Raw genomic sequence first — 18,649 nt, 5'->3', positions numbered from 1 at the left:
AATATCCCTAAAATGGTAAATTATTCCATCTGTATTAGTCTATAGGGATGCAAGACTATTGTTTACTGAACACGATCGAAACTACTTCGAAAAAATTAATGCAATTTTAATAGCCTTGTGCGTCATCCATTTTTGTAATGTGGTATAACATTATCAGAACATTATTTCTATGGGACATAGAATATGGTACTAGTATTGAAATAGCCATTGAGTTGATTTTTGAAAATAATTGTGATCGTGTTACTGGTTCTAAGTTAACCCACAGCATACAAATTTAGTTTGGTATACAATGCCTTTTCCACGGTCTCCAGCGTGAGTTAAATTACCTCACACTTAGAATTCAATGTGTTAACGTTCAGCCCTCATATGATAATTGTAGCATGTGGTAGCAAGGAGATAATGGTGGCCAGACAAATATAAAACAAAGCATTCTCAGCACCACTAAAGGTGTATTATGGAAAGCGCAGGACGATCATTTATCACACTCAATAGTTAATCCATGTTTAATGAGTGCATGGCGCCTGATAGTTAGCACATATAACAAAAGTTTATCGGTGAGTTCAAACAAAGGCCAAAACATAATTACAGTCAGGGGAATATAAACACATCTAACATTTCTCAACATATAGCAAATACATGTGGAGTTGTTGTGGTGCATTGGTTCATTCACTTGACTTTCCATCGGGAGGTTGAGGGTTCAAATCCCACCCTGGCACTATCATCATTTGTAAAGACATTAAAATCTACATTCGCCACTCTCCATCCAGGTGTAGATGGGAACCTGATATGCTAGAGTGCTACATATTTTGCTGTTTGGCTTTGGCAGGGGTACTAATGCAAAGTGCCAGAAGCGTCATGCCAGGACGGACATGAGCGCTATACAAGAAGCCATCATTAGTGATTACTTTTCATTTACTACATAGAACAAGTTTCATTGGTTTACAAATTTACAAATATTGCAATTCATACTAAATTGGGTTTCTATATCCATGAGGCTAGTATTTCTCATACAACACTCCTTCAACTAATTACCTGTTTCATTCAAGCTGCCACTGATAATCTTGGACCATGTCTTGAATTTTTAACTTTCCCTCAGAGGGAAGGCCTTTAGCCCAGATCTCTTCAAAGAACTTATTTATGTTTTCTCCCCAATATATTTGAATTGACCCAATTTCCAGTCTTTTAAAGTGTTTTGTATGGCACTTGACTATGTTTAATCCCCTGCGGGTCATAGGCGGCTACATTTGATACGGCACGCTTCACAGATTATATTGAGGCTTTTCTCACATTACTGCTTTCAGCTAAGTTTCTCTGTGCTCCCAAATTAATCCATTTTCAAATACTAGGGTTCAATATTTTGATTTGAATTCTAAAGTCTGGTCTGACTGTATCCAGCACATTCTGAGCTCTTGACTTTAGGATATATTTCTGATTTCAATAATTTTGGTAGGATGCCATTTATAAGACCTTGTCGATAAAAGATTTTAAAAAAGAATTCTGCTATATCTTTTCAAGTACTAAAAATTAAAAGTTGGGGTTGTTTTCTCTTGTATTCCTTTAAGTGGTATAGGCTGTCAACACCCCTCCCCCCACAGTTATTCTTTACAAGGGGTATGCTGGAATCCTGAAACATGCTGTTACTATTAAATGATACTGCTTAATAAGAAAACATATTTCTAAATCATAAAAGAGTCACTAATAGGGTCATCTGAATCAAATTACAACAATCTTCTTCTAAAATATACATTTCCCATTGCTTAAAAGTAATCACAGGGCAAAGAATAATGAATTGGATATCTTTTAAGAAGGTGATTACATACAAATATAAAAAAGCCAACATTTTAATTTCCTGGTTTAATGGCCCCTAGAACTTTGACCCAGAATTTCACCTAATGACTCAAGGAAACTTGAGACAGTGTTTTGCAAAATTATTCATACCTCAATATATTTCCTACATCATTAAAATAAAAAGTTTTAAAAATTGTAAAATATTAATGACCCTGGGCAATAATTTTTTTTTTAAGAAGGTGCAATATACAATGAGCACTGCTATGTTCTAAATGAACGATTATCTCATATTGCTAGGGTTTGGTTTGTCAAAAAGAACAATAATACCCACTTTAGCCACCTTGACACAAAAATAGGAAGCAAAGAAAGTTTTGTCTGATTAATCCCCTTATTACAAACAGCCTTTCTAATTCTAATAACAAGAATGAAAAGAGAAATTGAAATGGACACTACTTATAATAAACCCTGGAGAGTACGTTTTTTATGAACCATTTTAATAGGGGAATTACGAGCCTTCCAAACTGCTCTAAAATACAAAAGGAGAAGCTTTTTGATCACGTATGTACTGCAATATTTACCAATATGAGTACAGGCAATGGCCAGTGTTGTAATTACAGTGAGGTGGGAAGAGGGCAAATGCCCCTCAATTGAGTGGGAAAATGTGAATTTAAAGGGGAGAAGGCAGGAGACGAGTTAAAATTCAATTTATTATTTAAAATCCAAATACAAAGGATCATTCTCAGTTTTCAATTCACAGATGACTACAAATATCCATGCCTGGAATAATAAAAAGATTTAATCCTGGAAACATGAAAAAGATGATAACAATCCCTCCTATAAACCTCCTTATTAAATAAATTGCTTAGCTTTTTTGCTCTTCCATCTAGTAGAGTTACACCCCCCCCCCCCCCTCATGCATACCTAGCCCCATCTCCCACGACACCAGTGCCCTTCGTTTGACCCTCCATCGCCCAAGCCGATGACATGACGAGGCTTGCATCAGGGGGTCATAGGTTTGCCTAATTTCCATTCAATTGAATTCTATCTTTAACAAGCAGTGATGGATAGCGACAGATCTATCTATTTCATTGCTCCTGAGAGAACCAAAAAAAGATTGATTACATTTCCAGTTAAAAAGGAAGGAAGGTATCATATGATGAAAATAAAACTATGGTTTGCTATTATATGTGAAAGAGAACTCTTCCTGTATCTACTCAATTTATTCATCAGGGACAGATTCAGTTTGAATCAACATGCAGATTTACAATTGTCTTTAACTCAAGTTTCTCTGTGGTTCAGTAATTCACCATGCATTAGTTACGTCCCTTTAGTGAATATGAGATGAAGTAGAAAACATAACATACAAATTCTATATACAGATACTTATCATCATTATCATAAAAAGTAAAAGCCTTTCAAGTCATACAAATAAGCATTTGAGCTTGCAGGCAGGTACCTCATATCATCATTTACTTTAAAAAAATAAAGGTCTGTCAACTGGCACACTTCAAAATATAGCTTCAGGATCTACAGGATGGATGTTTTAGGGATATATTCGGCCAAAGCAGATTAATGTAAATCCTGTACAGACAATTGCTTACATAAATAAATGAAAATGGGTAGATTTACTTGATCCATCTGAAAGCCTTAAAATCATATAGAATTGCGAATACACAAGTAACAATTCCACTCTCTCTTTCGCCATGATGATTATGTGATTTTTGTCTATTTTACTTACACCTATCGTCTATTTTGAGCTAGAAGGGAGTTAACTCATAATTTTTCAAAAGAATTAACACCCTTCTGGCTCCAAACTGATACAAGAAAGACAGTGTTTCTAGTACTAAGGAACCCAGCTGCTGTATTTTAACTAAATCTTATAAACATCTTTTAAATATCAATAAAGATGTAAAGACTATAGACTATTAATAAGAAATCAGTAAAGAAGTCAACTTGATAATTAAGGAGGCTTGAAGAAAAGCAAAAGAGAGTGAAGGGAGAGAAACAGATCACTGAAAATTTAAGATCTGGAAGAGAATAAGAAATCTATAAGTTTTATATTTGTGATGAATGAAACACAATTGGTAAACCATGTGGTGTCCCTTACCATCAGCTTTTCATTTGTTTTGTACAAACATTTCATCATTTTTAATGTTGCTTCAAAGAAAAAGAAAAAAAATTGATAATTTATGTGCTCCTGATAATCATTGGACAAATGTCTTTAGACATCCTCCTCAAAGATAGAAATGTTCTTTCGACAACTAAGAAGATAATATTTTTCATAATTTTCAGTACAAAACGAAAAGATCTGCTTAAAAGGGAAATCGTAGAGTTGTCAATTTGAGTTCAATCAATGAGGAAATCATCACCATATAATTATATTTTATAGATATTTTCCTATAGACTTTGATTGGTCGGTTTCTCTTCTTCTTTGTTCGTTATAACTTTAAAAATGCTTAAGTACATGGCAGTTTTAGGCATTTGCTTGGTAATTTGACTGTTAATTTTTTTAAGACATGATTGTGATTTCTATTTTAAATTCAGAAGACTAGAGCTTATACTTAGCCATACCTAAAGCATCGCTTCTTAACTGATTATTTATCAAAATCTGACTTCTATCCTTTTAATTCTCTTTCAAAACAATATCCACACAATCGAAAAAGAGAAGAAATCTTTCTTATACTTTTTATCGTACAAAGGATCAATGCCAACTTTTTTTGAAGATTCTTGTCTTTATACATGATTAAGCATTTTTTAACAATAATCTGCAATAAAAGCATGCCTCATAGGGTGCATACCACACTCCTAAAACTGCCAGAAAGTGACACCAATTGCAACATCATGATCCTCACGGGACATTTATAATGGGAAATAATACATAATCCAATGGTGCGCATCTGTATGAGGCCCCCGAAACCCAACATCACACACAAACTCACACCTCCTAAATTGACCAAAATGCAGAGCAAACACTCTGCCTCATTAAGAAACATCACCACGGTAATGACACGCACTATTTGACTCTCAATCCTTGGCGCCAATTACGGCCATTTGGGGTCTAGGCCGAGCTCAGCGGTTGCTGGTTAGCAACACTCTGAAATTGAATTTCTCGAGGGGGTGCTCTCCTGGTGTTTGAATTATGCAAGAAGCTGTCATATGACGGTGTCTTTATGATCTCTGGTACGAAGCCCCCTGGGAGAATCTTATTTTATTCTCTTTCTTCAGGCTTCATCGTTGTCAACTTTAGAAACTTCAATGCAAGGTGTGAATCGTCTCTACCATGAAAGTGTGACTAAAGAGTTGTAGTCGAGCGATAGATTGTTCTAGTTTTTAGTCCATTCAAATGCAAGGTGTGAGTTGTCTCAACCATGAAGCTTTAACTACTCCACTGAACTGGGACAGTAGAGTTTTTATCAATCAACCCATTGCATGCTATTTAATTTAGGTATAAAACATATTTTCCATGGACTTTGTCCCAATTTGTCTTGGACTTTGTATTCATAAGGATTGATATAAGATGACCTACAAGGAAGCCTATGCATTTTCCCATAAAACCAGCACCTGTAGTGGATGAAGTTTCTCCATTAAAACATTGTGAAATCACTATGATTTATTAACATTGACGACAATTTATAAACCTAACAGTTCCATTGGAGATATCTCTTCAACTTTACAAATCCTTTTTTTTTTAAATTTGAAACTTATACTGTTATAGAAATTATCACACCAATGCAGATTATTCTTGTCAACAAAGATAGTTCTCATAACGTACAAAGTGAATAATTCTCTTATAAAACCACAAAAATTTCCTCAAATGATGCAATACATCTTTTGAGTTTTGCAGTCTAAACTAAACCATTTAGACATAATAGCTACAATTTTAAAAATCTCTAGTTCTGAGTAGTGTATAAGTATATAAAAAAAAACAACAACAACAAAACTCTCCTTCTCCTTCAATCTTAAGTACATAAGGAAGGTCGGAGCTCTTACTCTCAAGACTTATGCATAACACATTCCAATTTATCCTGACTATTGGGGACAGATGAAGAAGTGGAATCAATAGAATTAGCCACCCTTGGATACCCAAACGAGGTCCATGGGCTGACCAAGGGTCAATAATGAGCTGTCCATCATCAAATTGTTGACCCTTAAGGCCTGTTCAGATATGCAGCAGCAGCAAACCCATGCACCCTACCCTCCCCCCTTCCGCGTTTTAAAAATATTTTACGGAAAGAATGGCAATTTTGGGTGCATAAAATATAACATCACAAGAACATCATGGGCAGCTTTTATCACAATCTTAAAATCTGACAATACATGTGTTTTGTTGATGATTTTCATGACCATATCAACTGGATAGTTATGGTAGTTTAAGTTAATGGGTAACAAGCGTATTTTAACTAAATTTGACGCGTACAGCCACCTCATTACCGTCTATGGTTGTGAGGATGTGAGGGTCAGCTACACTGGATTTTTCTTGAACCTTATCCTTCTAAGATGCCGGCACTGCATATTTTTGTCTTTCCCCCAATAATTTTATTGATTAAAAGATTGTTTAACCTTGTTCCTTTCTTTTTCCTGTGGTCTGAATTTAAATCTTTTATGTCTATTTACCCCTCTCCCCTTGAAAAAAAAAAATGTCATGCTGGGTACATTTCACAAACCTATAATCAGATTCTGTTTGTATCGTTAAAAAATTAATTTGAATGAAAAAATATTAAATTGTTTAAAACATAATTTTCAAACTAGCAAGTAAATTACACATGAAAACATTATTCCATGAACTTTAATGTATATTTCTGTGGAATGTATTTAAGTACCTCAAAGCAAAATTTAATAGAGTTAACACAGACAAATCTTGATAAATGTAGTTCTTCACCAAATGTCTGATATGGTATCATTATTTACTCTTGTCAGGAACAATACAAGTCATTTTATACCTCAAATATACCAGACTTTTTGAATAAGTCTTTATGATGGTAATGACCTTTCGGCTTGATATCAGACCCAAGCCCTTTGCCTCCATTCCAAATGTCGTTATGGAATTATGACCCAGTAAATCGCATTTTCATGCCAATTACATTCCATTTTCCAATATAGGACAAGCCCTAGATGACATTTGTCAGAATTAAATGGAGGGTTAGTTGGCCATCAATGTCGGTAGATTACATATCTAAAGTGGGAACTGTTTATATTACTGAGCAAATCAATATATATCACAGTTTGATGTCTGTTTCTTTCTAGCAGAAACATGCTCGTAGAGAGTAAGGGTAGGTTATAAATCTTCATCTATAACTTCATCTGTTTCATTTGAAACACAAATGCACAAGTGCGGGCCAGCTAAGGAGCAAAATATGAAGAGGCGAGGACAGGGGGAGGGAGAGGAAAAGAGAGAGAAAGGGAGAGAGAGAGAGAGAGCGAGATGGAATATGTAGAAGACCAAAGCAAAGAGAGATGACAGAAAAAGCAGAGGGTTATTCATAAACAGACGAAGAGTGCAAGAGTAAGAAAAGAAAATAGTGAAAATAAAGTGACAATGTTGTTATTATTAAATAAGATAAGAACAAAAGGAAAGATAGTGTGAGCTGCATGGAGAGAAAAAGACAAGAGAGGAAAAAGAGTGAGAGATAGAGAGAGTGAGAGAGAAAGAGAGAGAGAGAGAGAAAGAGTGAGGATGAGAGAGAGAGAGAGAGAGAGAGAGATAGAGCCAGAGGGGTACAGATAAAGAAAGATATATATATATATATGTAATATATAAAGACAAGATAGGAAAAAGAGCGAGAGATAGAGAGATAGAGAGAGAGAGAGAGAGAGAGAGAGAGAAAGAGAGAGAGAGTGAGAGAGAGAGAGAGAGAGAGAGAGAGAGAGAGAGAGAGAGAGAGTATGTGCATCAGGGAGTTCAGCCGTGGTAACAAATGTATAATATATATGTAAGATTAATCTTATCAGGGGAATGAAATTATTCCCAATGGACTATTTATCTTCATTATGTCATTAAATCAAGCATTTTCTTGCCTTACTTCAATAAATTGATTTATTGGATAATTTTATTAGAGAAAAAGAATCTATCCACCATGCGCTCTCTACCTCATGGAAGGGGGATTAACCTATTCAGATTTTCAGGAAAAACAAATTAGAATGTATTCCTACTTGAAAACCAAATTATCTTGTAGGGCATCAAATTTACGGTGAGTTTCCTGTTTCATTCATTTAATGTCATAATATTTTAAGTTCTTTTTTATTCAAGCAAAGAAAAAAATTGGAAATCTAACCCATGAAGCACCCGCATATTTCAAGATTCAAGATTCAAGATTATTTTATTGGTCCATGCATGCAAACATTACATAGAAATTTTGCTTCCAATGGCTTTATACAAGATTTGTCTGTTACACATCGTGAGTTTAATAATATGAAACTAAATAGTAAAAATATACTTAATTATGGTCGCATAAACAACAACAAAAAGTCTTTATATTATATTTTCTGTGATTCAGATGAATGGATTACGTCGTTAGAAAATTTGACAGATCGCATTGATTATTTTATGTCTAAAAAGTTAATCCTAAAAGAAGATTTAGATTCAGATGATGAAGAACTGTAAGTGGTATATATTACAAAAATAAACAAATAAATACATATTATAATAGTAAAAAATAGTTTTAACTTAATAATTAAATTAATATGTGATATACATTCCAACAAGAAAAAAATAAGGATTATAAATGTTTAAAAAAAAAAAAAAAAAAAAGTTTCTGTGAATAAGATAAATACATAAATTCCAGAGAAGAAAAAATTTGTAATCACTCAAATTAATGATCAACCCATTAAATAATGAAGTATAATGGAATGGTCCATATAGGCCTACATCTTTATAAAATGAAAACTGAATCCGAGAACCGGTGTAAACAATGCCACAAGAAGATGTAACAATCTTTTATGACTTTGGGAGAAAAAGAAAGAGAGAAAGAGAGAGAGAGAGAGAGAGAGAGAAAGAGAGAGAGAGAGAGAAAGAGAAAGAGAAAGAGAAAGAGAGAGAGAGAGAGAGAGAGAGAGAGAGAGATGTACCATAGAGACAATAAAACATCCCAACATCATCATCATCGTCTATTGAGAGCCAGAAGGGCATTAGCGCCTATACTTTCACAAAGATTTAACGCCTTTTCGACTCTTAACAGATGATTTGATAAAAGGCTGTCAGTTTAGAGCCAGAAGGTTGTTTAAGCTACATCAAAGTTGCTCATGCGTTGGTATATAGAGGGCAGCACACTGAGCCAACAGGTATAACGCTCCCGTGCGTACTAGTGTCCCTTTATGCATACGTCTGTACGGAATACCAGTTGGCTCAGTGTTCACCAAGTTGCCTACTTCACAAACGACTATATACCCACGCATGACCATCTTTAAATGATATGAGTTAACATCCTTCTACCGTCAAACAGATGATTTGACTTGTTTGAAATTGTTAAAACCAATCTTTCATGGTGGTTATTTTGCAATAAATGACATAAGAAGCCGGTAAAACGTACCTTAACAGCAAATACTTTGATGCTCCCTTGGTAGGCATCTGATCGTATGGCACTGAAGTATAATCCCACGCCACCAGCAAACAATAACTGTAGAGGAGACACAATGGAAAAAATGAAATATTATACTTTCAGTTTGAATGACAGAACAGATTACATTAACATAACAATGAGATGACAAAATATATGTTTATGAATACATACTGATATTGTTACCATATTATAAAATGCAAGGAGAGAAAGTAACCGATGTAACAAGCTATTCCATGCAATAGAACAAACCTACTGGATGTACAGAGCATCTAAAAAAAGTTCAGTTGGGAATAGTCTCCTCAAATTTTTTCAGGATATTTTCATACCTGTGGATACTTTATGGATCTCTTCTGTCAAATACACATACAAATCTGACAACATTTTATGCTTGAGTGACTAAAGCCATTTTTGAAAAAGGATGCAAATTAGACTTGACAATAGTTGAAAAGATATTTCCCAAGTGTGTAGGCCTACATTTTTGTTGATATGCAATGTATAGTATTCAAGGTTAGTGCATATTATCTATGAAACATGAGGTTATTTCCTATATTTCTATTTAAAAAACACAGAATATAACTGATAGGCACTCAGAGTGCACAAAACATAAAGCAGCTTTGTATAAAGTAGCTGAGTCATGTTTTGAGAATACAAACAATGGAATTATACTTATTTTCTTCTTGTAAGTACATGAAATAACTGATGACCGCATATAGAACATCATCATTTTTTCTCAACACTAGTCACCTATGACTATATGACTACGAATCTCCAGACTAAGTTCTGTCAACTGGAGATGCTGCTTTCTGTGAAATACACCATTTTATTCAAGGTCATGACACAGGTAAAAAACTAGGAGTAAGTACTGAGTAATATGGAGCCTATAAATTAATCAATACTATTGAAATTGTGACCAGAGCGTTGCCATGGTAGTAGACTCGTATCTTTGCATGGAATATTGATCTGTAGGCTTACAGTGGTTCTGTCTAACAATTCAGTGTTCTATGAGTAAACATTTCTCACTTTTTCTCTTTATAAAAGAAGAAAAAAAAAAACAATTTAGAGTGAGAAGAAGTAGTAGTAGTAATAGTAGTAGTAGTAGTAGTATAGTAGTAGTAGTAGTAGTAGTATAGAAGTAGTAGTAGTAGTAGTAGTAGTAGTAGTAGTAGTAGTAGTAGTACAAGATGAAGAAAAAGATGAAGAAGATATAATACAGTTTAGAGAGAGGATGTATGGTATCAACAATTTACACTTCTACTCTGTTACGTACTACTCCATTTTAGAAGCAACATGGTTGACCCGGTATGACTTATGATAGTGTGGTTTTTATTGTTAATCTTGTCTAATAAATAGAATTGTGTTTTTTGCAAATAGTGTGTAAATTGGCCAGGACATTATGAAAATATAAACAAAATGGGCCCATTCCCTGAACAATGAAACATAAATTGTTTTCATGAACAAAGCTATCTGGTGGTGTACAGACTGCTTGATTAATACTTCTATACTTTCTTAAGATGGCAATTCAAGCTTAATAAAACAAAAAAGTAATGCCTGTTTTGGTCAAGATCCAACATTGTGACATTAGTTGAATGAAAAGGTAACCCTACTAAAGTGGGGATTGCATACCATAGCCACACTGAATGACAATAATCTCTTATTATTTCAATTTTTGTAAGAGATGTTTTCATCTTGAACCTCGCAAGCCTCGTCATTTGGTGGAAGTCATGCCCACGCACGATTTCAGACCGTTGTTCGACATTACAAGTCGGTGTGCAGACGGATTCTGGGCTTGGCATGGCACGATTCCTTGTCTTTTCACGAACAGACAAACAAAGACGCAAGACGAAGCCTGAAATCAGTTCTGTGAAACAATATTTGCACAGACAAGAGTAAAGCTACTGAGTGAGTGACAAGAACGAGGGAGGAGACACATAGAGAGAGAAATGGGAAGAGAGAGAGACAGAAAGAGAGAGAGAGAGAGAGATGGGAAGAGAGAGGAGAGTAAGGAGGGATGGTAAGAGAGAGAGAGAGAGAGAGATGGGAAGAGAGAGAGAGAGAGAGAGAGAGAGAGATGGGAAGAGAGAGGAGAGTAAGGAGGGATGGTAAGAGAGAGAGAGAGAGAGAGAGAGAGAGAGAGAGAGAGTCCAGTAAAGATTAAGAGAACACAAGGAAATGGCAACGGAGGAAAGATTGGGAGAAACGGTGAGAGCAAAGGTGACAGACCCAGAAAAAATAAGAGAGTAAGGAGAGAGAGAGAGACACACACACACACACACACACACACACACACAGGGGGGGGGCAGAGAAAGTGAGAGAGAGAGAGAGAGAGAGAGAGAGTGAGAGAGAGAGAGAGAGGGGGGGGGGGGGGGTGAATGAATGAGAGAGAGCCCAAGAGGGGAAGAGAGTATGAGAGGTGCTAGGACATAATATAAATGTAATGAGATGAGAGATATGATGTAGTTAATCATGAAAAGAAAACAGGAGTACGTCAACAAAAAATTGTAGCAGATTTTGTAGCAGATTTGTAGCAGATCAACCCGTTGCCCATGGGAAACGAGTGGTCCATGTATTACACCTATGGGTAAGAGATAATTCAGTAGTCAATGGGTCACATGAGCAGAGGTAATGAAGAATTGTTTGCCTAGCATCTAAAAAGTGACAAGAAGATAAATGAGGAATGGTCAATATAAACAATGCTTGGGAGGTCCTAACAGCTTTATTGTTTATATAATGTCATGAAATAAAATGAAAATAGATAGTACCTTTCTCTCCCATCTATATCTCTCCCTTTATCTCCTTCTCCCCTTTTACCTTTTAACTTCATCTCCCTCCATCTTCAACAGTACCTAATCTCTCCCCATTCTTTCTCTCTGACTCTCTCCCTTCTATTTCTTTCTCTTTCATTCTCTGCCTCCTCTGTTTCTATCTCTCTCTCTCTCTTTCTCTCCCTCTTGATCTCTTAACATCTCTCTCCAAGGAAAATTATATTATATAATTACTTATCTATCTATCAAACGTGAAATGAATCAATTCTGACTCCCAGTGGACATAATCATCAAAAGTACCTATATCATAATGTCTTCATCTCTTTTGCAAAGTTATCATTTCAACTTCGGCTGTCATTTCATCATGTCCCTCACGACGGATACATCTCCAACTAAAACACAGAAAAATAGCATCGAGTAAATTTTACATTATGGAAAAGAGGCACTTGAAAGAAATAGAGGATGCCTATATTCAATTCCCACTGCCCGAGACGAGACGAGACGAGACGAGAGAGAGAGAGAGAGAGAGAGAGAGAGAGAGAGAGAGAGAGAGAGAGAGAGAGAGAGAGAGAGAGAAAAGATATGAACAACTACCCATGTGGGAATTTAAATCAAACAAAAACAATGGAAAAGTGCATGTATTCAAGTAGAAGATTGAACTCAGATTGTGGAAAATAGAGAGGAATAAAGAGATAAAACCCCCAGGAAATATCTGTCAGAACAGAAAACTGGGCTAATTTTAATTAATTTGTCTAACCCCAGAGATGCCACGAGACAGGACTGGGCATGGGCACATTTAAATCTAGATTGCCATGAGCTACATATAAATCTTAACATGCCTGTCTACTGTGATGTCATTAATGTGTGGTGATGGGATGCTTTCAACAGGCCTCTTCCCACTGTCTCTAGATTAACCATTTTCTAACAATTTCCCTGACCACTTAGTGAGCAATTGGGAACAAAATATATTTTTGATAATATTTAAGGATATTTTGACAAGATGAAACTGATGACAATTTTCTGAACATGAAATACATAAGAATGCTTGCCCTCCTAGCAAATTGCAAAAATATAGTCTTGGGAGTCAGTGCTTTGCATTGATCACAATCTAGAACTTCTGTACTACTTGCAAACTTTGTGAATTTTTTATATATTTTACAGAACTGCATCCTTTGAAAAGCGCCAACATGATTATACACACATGGGACAACATGATTGCAGGTGGCCTAGACATGACACCACATGACTATTCAAACAAAAATGAAATCTTCATTTCAAGCATCTACTACTGATAATCCCCACCTTTCGACATTTGAGGAAAACTGTTGGATTTATAATCTGCTTCAATTCCTTGATTTCCCCCATTGTAACTAGAACTCACATCTAAATAAGTTAATCCTAAAATAATTTGCATTTTGAAAGCCACCGTTTAAGCTTCACAGAAAATGTTTTGGCAGTGGAAAGAAGCTCTTAATGACGACTGGCCCCAGGGCAGCTCATACATAGCATGGTTACCTCTGAAAAGGTTAATGAGCTATAGCTTCTAATGTAGCTAACGGGAATAAATAAGCAAGACCATTAGGCAGCTGCTGACGGCCCATTAGTCTATTATCTATTGTTACATGTTGCATTATATGATGGGGTATATGGCGAGACAGACGCTTCTGACTAAAAAGCATGGTGGGGTTGAATTACCACATAATGTGTTGTTGATTGCTAAGTCTCTGGTAATGAAATAAAAGGGGTAGATAATTATTTGGTTGTTTGATCTATTATCTATCTGATGTGATGAATCTTCATATAGGCAGTTAGTTAAGGGCCTGTTATGATCAGTTTGTAAAATGCCCTGAATTAAAAAAAAGTTTCATTAAAGCATTTAAGCACTAATGGTTTAAATGTATCAGATGATTACATGAAAAACACATCGTGAGTAAACTAACTTTATACAGATACCCCTTTACCCCTTTCCTCAGTGTATCACAAGAGTAGGGGTATCCCGCAAGTGTGTGTGTGTGTGTGGGGGGGGGTGAGGGGGTGTTATGAGATCAGGCCTATTCAAAGTTTTCTGTTGTTAAAAAAAGAAAAAAAAAAAAAAGAAAAAAAAAGACTCATACTTGTTTGCCATCTACAGTAGATCACATGAAGGCAATTGCAGGAATAAAAGTCCAACCAAGAATTCTTTACATGAACTATTGAATTTCTGTCAGTAAATCAGAATCTCTTTCTAACACTGGCATATAATATGGATTCTAAAAACTCTGGCCCTTGGACACAATTTGATTTTTTAGATAACACACATTTTCCACAAACTTAAGCCAGAGTGATCTTAGGCTTAATATTGAATAGTTTAAGATCTAACAAAGATCTTATCATGTCCTTGTAGAAATAAAAACCTTAAAAATAGTATCAAGTGAAAAGTATAAACGTTTTAAATGGGAAAGAATTAAGTAATTGACCTGTATATGAGATTAATCCTAACTTAACATCTACTTAAGATCGTATCGAGTTGAGAGCAAGAAGGGCATTAACTCATATATTTTGACCGAGTGTTAACGCCCTTCTGGCTCTCAATGGTCAAAGTAATTGCGAGAACAACATCCCTTGAAACTAATTCCTTCTGGAAAATATTGACCATGAAAATGCCTCAAATTCTCAAGAAAACCTTTTGCAACTAGATACATGCTCCTTTTTTGTTTTGCGGATAGGGTCAAAGATATGGCGTTAGGGTAAGTGTTGTAGCTGGGCTTTTCAGGTTAGGTTTGGAGTTAGATATGGTGTTTGGCCCAGTGTTGGAGTTAAACATTCAGTTAGATTGGGGGTTTTTTGGTGAAGAAAAAAAAAGGGTACGTACACTGTAATCACAACTGGAAGGCCTCAATCGATATTTAAAGGCCTTAATCGATATAACAAAATTTGGGCCAAAATTCTAAGTCTTGCACTTCTATTCTAGAGTCTATACCAACAACGCATGTATTACAAACTTTAACTGAGAACTCGTAAGGGTGTAAGATTGTAGACATGTTACATGTAGATGAGACTGAAACTAAAAAGGCTTGAAGGAAACCATGCTGAAACATGAGTTGGGTCTTGAAGCTGTGCAAACTTTCTCCGGTGCTGGGTTTCCTTCCTTAGAGATCAAGATTCTCTTTCATCTAACATTACCAGGGGAGGAGTCCCCAAACATGGCGGTGTTTGGAGATCAAAAGGGATCTGGCGTCACTCTGAAACATCTGCGGGGTTAGTAGTGCCGGGAACCTCAAACTCTTGTCAATTTAGCCACCTCTTGGAATCCCCTACCCTTAGCCGGTAATCGCTTGACGTAACACCCTCTCCGCTAGGACCAGACTCACACCGGCCGATGTGTAAATCAACACCTCCACTGGGGTGTGTTTGATGTTTGGAGCTGGGCCGAATGAAAACAAAACCTAGTGGGGTTAAAAGGTTGGAGTACGTGGAGGCAGGTTGAGGGGGGAGGGGGGGGGGGGGGGGGGAGCGGGAGGGGGGGGGGGGGGGAGGAGGGGGAGGGGGGGGGAGGAGGGAGATTGAGGGAGGTTGAGGACAGTTAAAGCAGTTCCCGGTAATACATGGTAATACTTGCTTTCCATTTGCATTTAACCCAAAGAACTTTAAAACCATATAACTGTGGTGAAGTGGTGGTTATTTTTCTAGCGGTGAACTTGATACATCAAACATGCATTCCAATGAAGCCAGATTGCCTGCTACCTAAACATTTATGCTTAGTCGAATCGATAATCTACACATTTGACTGGAATCTGATGTAACCTATAGCAATCCAATCATGTATTTGCAATTTTAAGGAGCACAATGAATTTTCATGGCCAACCAACTTTAAATTGGTTTTTCTAGCAAAGTTCTAGTCAGAGTCCTCTTGTCAGAGTTAAAATTCATGAAGAGGTGACTTAATGCCAGAGGTAGAGGTCATGTGTCCGTCTTGTCATTCTTTTTTATATTACTAAATCATTCTTGTGCCCCATCTCATGGATTCAAATCGATTGCAAATTGACATCAATCTTAAAGAGATAGGAATTGTGAGTTTGTGAATAATTGGAGAACTTTTGATCGACTCGATCCAGATCAATCGCAACTCATGATAACTCAAGGCCCAGAAGGTTCACCCCATGTCTTCAGTAAATTTTCTAAAATATTCTAAAGAAGAACAGAGATACAGCGGGCAAATCATATGACATCTTTGCAAATAAGATAATATAAGATTTTCTTTTTTTTCCACAAGAAGATACGTCTTTTATGATACGATTTTTGTCCAATCCGTGTCTCTGTGTCCCAATAATCTTGGGTTCAAACTTTCAATGACTATTCTAAGTTGGATGATATCTTGATAACGTGATAAACATATCTGACTGCCTCAGTCCATCTAGAACTGGTCAGATGATATCTTCTTTCGACAGATTAACTAAGTGATTTACATAAGATTTTCAGAAAATTTGGGAAAAGATATTAATCCAGATTCACATTCCATTTTCAAACTACTTCTATTTTTAAAATAAAATGGTAGAAGGCTAATGACTGTTTTTCCTCAATTAATGTACAACCTGAAGAGGTCCAAATCTAACCCATGTATACTAATCGTGTTTATCACAAAACCACAAAAAGTGCCAAAATTTTGGTTGTTAATGCTATCATTATCAATGTGCATCACACAAGAGGAAAGTTCATATTGTAACCTCTTTCATATGTGAACAGATGATACCAAGTAGAGCTTTTTCAGAAGACACTGGCAAATGTTCTACACAAATAAATAGCAAGACTCAATATACATGCACAATGTCACTTTCGAACTTAACTTAGACCAAGTTTAACTCCAGCTTTGGGTTCAACGTTCTACAGAATACAAGCCAGTGAGTTCTTGATAGTGTGAACATGCCTCCATCAAGGTACTGTTCACCTCACTTTTCTCACCTGTGTGAACCTAGTAACCTCATGAACATTGGATCACATCTACAACTGTGAGGTGTTGAGTTGTGTCATGGCCCATTGCACATTAGCACACCTTTCCATCTCGTCATCAAAATTTGTGGGCATCTTTGTCGTCATGGGCAGTGGGCATCGCCAGCTAGCCAGCCACGGCTGATGCTGCCTGCCACTGCCACTGGGCATGCCGGCCAGACTGCCAGACTACATGGTATTTTCATACACCCTGGGGAGAAGGGCAGGAATTCCCAACATTGACGTTGTGCGCCCACCCGTGACATTATCCAGGGGAGCTAGGTGATGAAAACATGAGCAGGTCTTCTTCGTTCTAGAAGTATTGCTTTGGTGATCACTTTGTTCCCAGTAGCAGCCAGATATCTTATAGGCGATGCATTTGTTATTTTATTGTTTTTAACTTATTTGATATCAAATCTACCACATTTTTGCTGATTTTTTTTCTTCATCCTTGATACAGAGAAATCTGTACGCAAAGGACACTCATGGAAGACAAGAAAAGTGGTCTTTATAGGCAGGTGGTCTTCATTTACAGATTCCTTTAGTGCACATTTCAATGAGAGTGACTGGTCATAGGAAACAATGTGGTTTCAAGTCTTTAACTTATATTCCTGGACCCCGAGAATATAAATACTCTACTTCTAGTAAAAATTTGCATAATCTCTTTGAAATGAAGGCAATATATTAAAGGTCTATGCATAGTAGGATTGATATTTTTTTTGTTGAGATACAACCTGTAAATGATGTGAAATATAAGTTTCGAGAAAGAGCTTTGGCAAATTCAAACCCATATATTAAATTATATTAATAATCATAAAAATAAGGATGGACGAAATACAATCATGTTCTAAAACACTTGTTAGAGCAGTCTCCATATTCATGAATTAATTTTAGAAGCTATTCTATCTGTCATTTTCATTAAAATGAGAGGTGTGGCTGAATATATATCATCACCCTATATTCACTTTCTTTTTCAATTTCAAATATGTATCTTCATACCTTGCGTTAATTCAATTGAACTGCACAATGAACATCACATTTAATTGTTGGGGGAAAGACGAGACAGATATTATAATCGATATGTCTATTGGACAGACTTATATGAGGCAAACAAGACCTTGAGAAATATTGGCAGTATTCCCACAAAAATATGAAATGTGTAAAAGATCTCAAATGCAATTGGCAGATAATTTCTCCCGAGGCTATGTGGACGGAAGAAATCTCCCAACAATGAAAGGGGCTCGAGATTAAACAATGTGCAGGGATCCATGATATCCATTCTCATGTGTAGTGAATTGAATAAATAAATCATGTACCTGAATAAAAATGCAATTAAGATAATGCCCTTCATGTGATCAAATATTCCTCTTTTAAATTGATCCTCATATTACCGTGAGTTTTTGTGAACTGCTGAGGTAAGAAGAATAAGGGGAAGAGAGAGAGAGGGAAAGGGAGAGAGAGAGAGAGAGAGAGCGAGAGAGAGAGAAAGAGAGAGAGTGAGATGAAATCATTTTAATTTTAATCTAACAACATTATTGAGTATTGCCAATATTTACTGCATTTAAGGGATGTGTAATA

The 18,649-nt window shown here is 36.1% G+C and overlaps 1 protein-coding gene across 1 annotated transcript in view; it reads right to left on the bottom strand.

Moving 5' to 3' along the window:
* The window catches only part of LOC100888814 (sarcospan), a 32,246-nt gene extending 15,004 nt beyond the window's left edge, over nt 1-17,242 (bottom strand). The window contains exons 1-3 of the mRNA XM_031000054.1: nt 17,136-17,242; nt 15,404-15,509; nt 9,315-9,401 (exon numbers count right to left, since the gene is read on the bottom strand). Of these exons, the coding sequence (XP_030855914.1) occupies nt 9,315-9,401; nt 15,404-15,509; nt 17,136-17,242 (300 nt within the window). The remainder of the gene's footprint in view (nt 1-9,314; nt 9,402-15,403; nt 15,510-17,135) is intronic.
* Nucleotides 17,243-18,649: the final 1,407 nt, after the last annotated feature.

Source organism: Strongylocentrotus purpuratus, unplaced genomic scaffold (assembly GCF_000002235.5).
Source record: "Strongylocentrotus purpuratus isolate Spur 01 unplaced genomic scaffold, Spur_5.0 spur5_scaffold_6, whole genome shotgun sequence".
In the NCBI taxonomy this organism is placed as follows: domain Eukaryota; kingdom Metazoa; phylum Echinodermata; class Echinoidea; order Camarodonta; family Strongylocentrotidae; genus Strongylocentrotus; species Strongylocentrotus purpuratus.
Note: the sequence above shows the minus strand (reverse complement) of the source record. Positions and strands in the feature narration are given on the sequence as shown.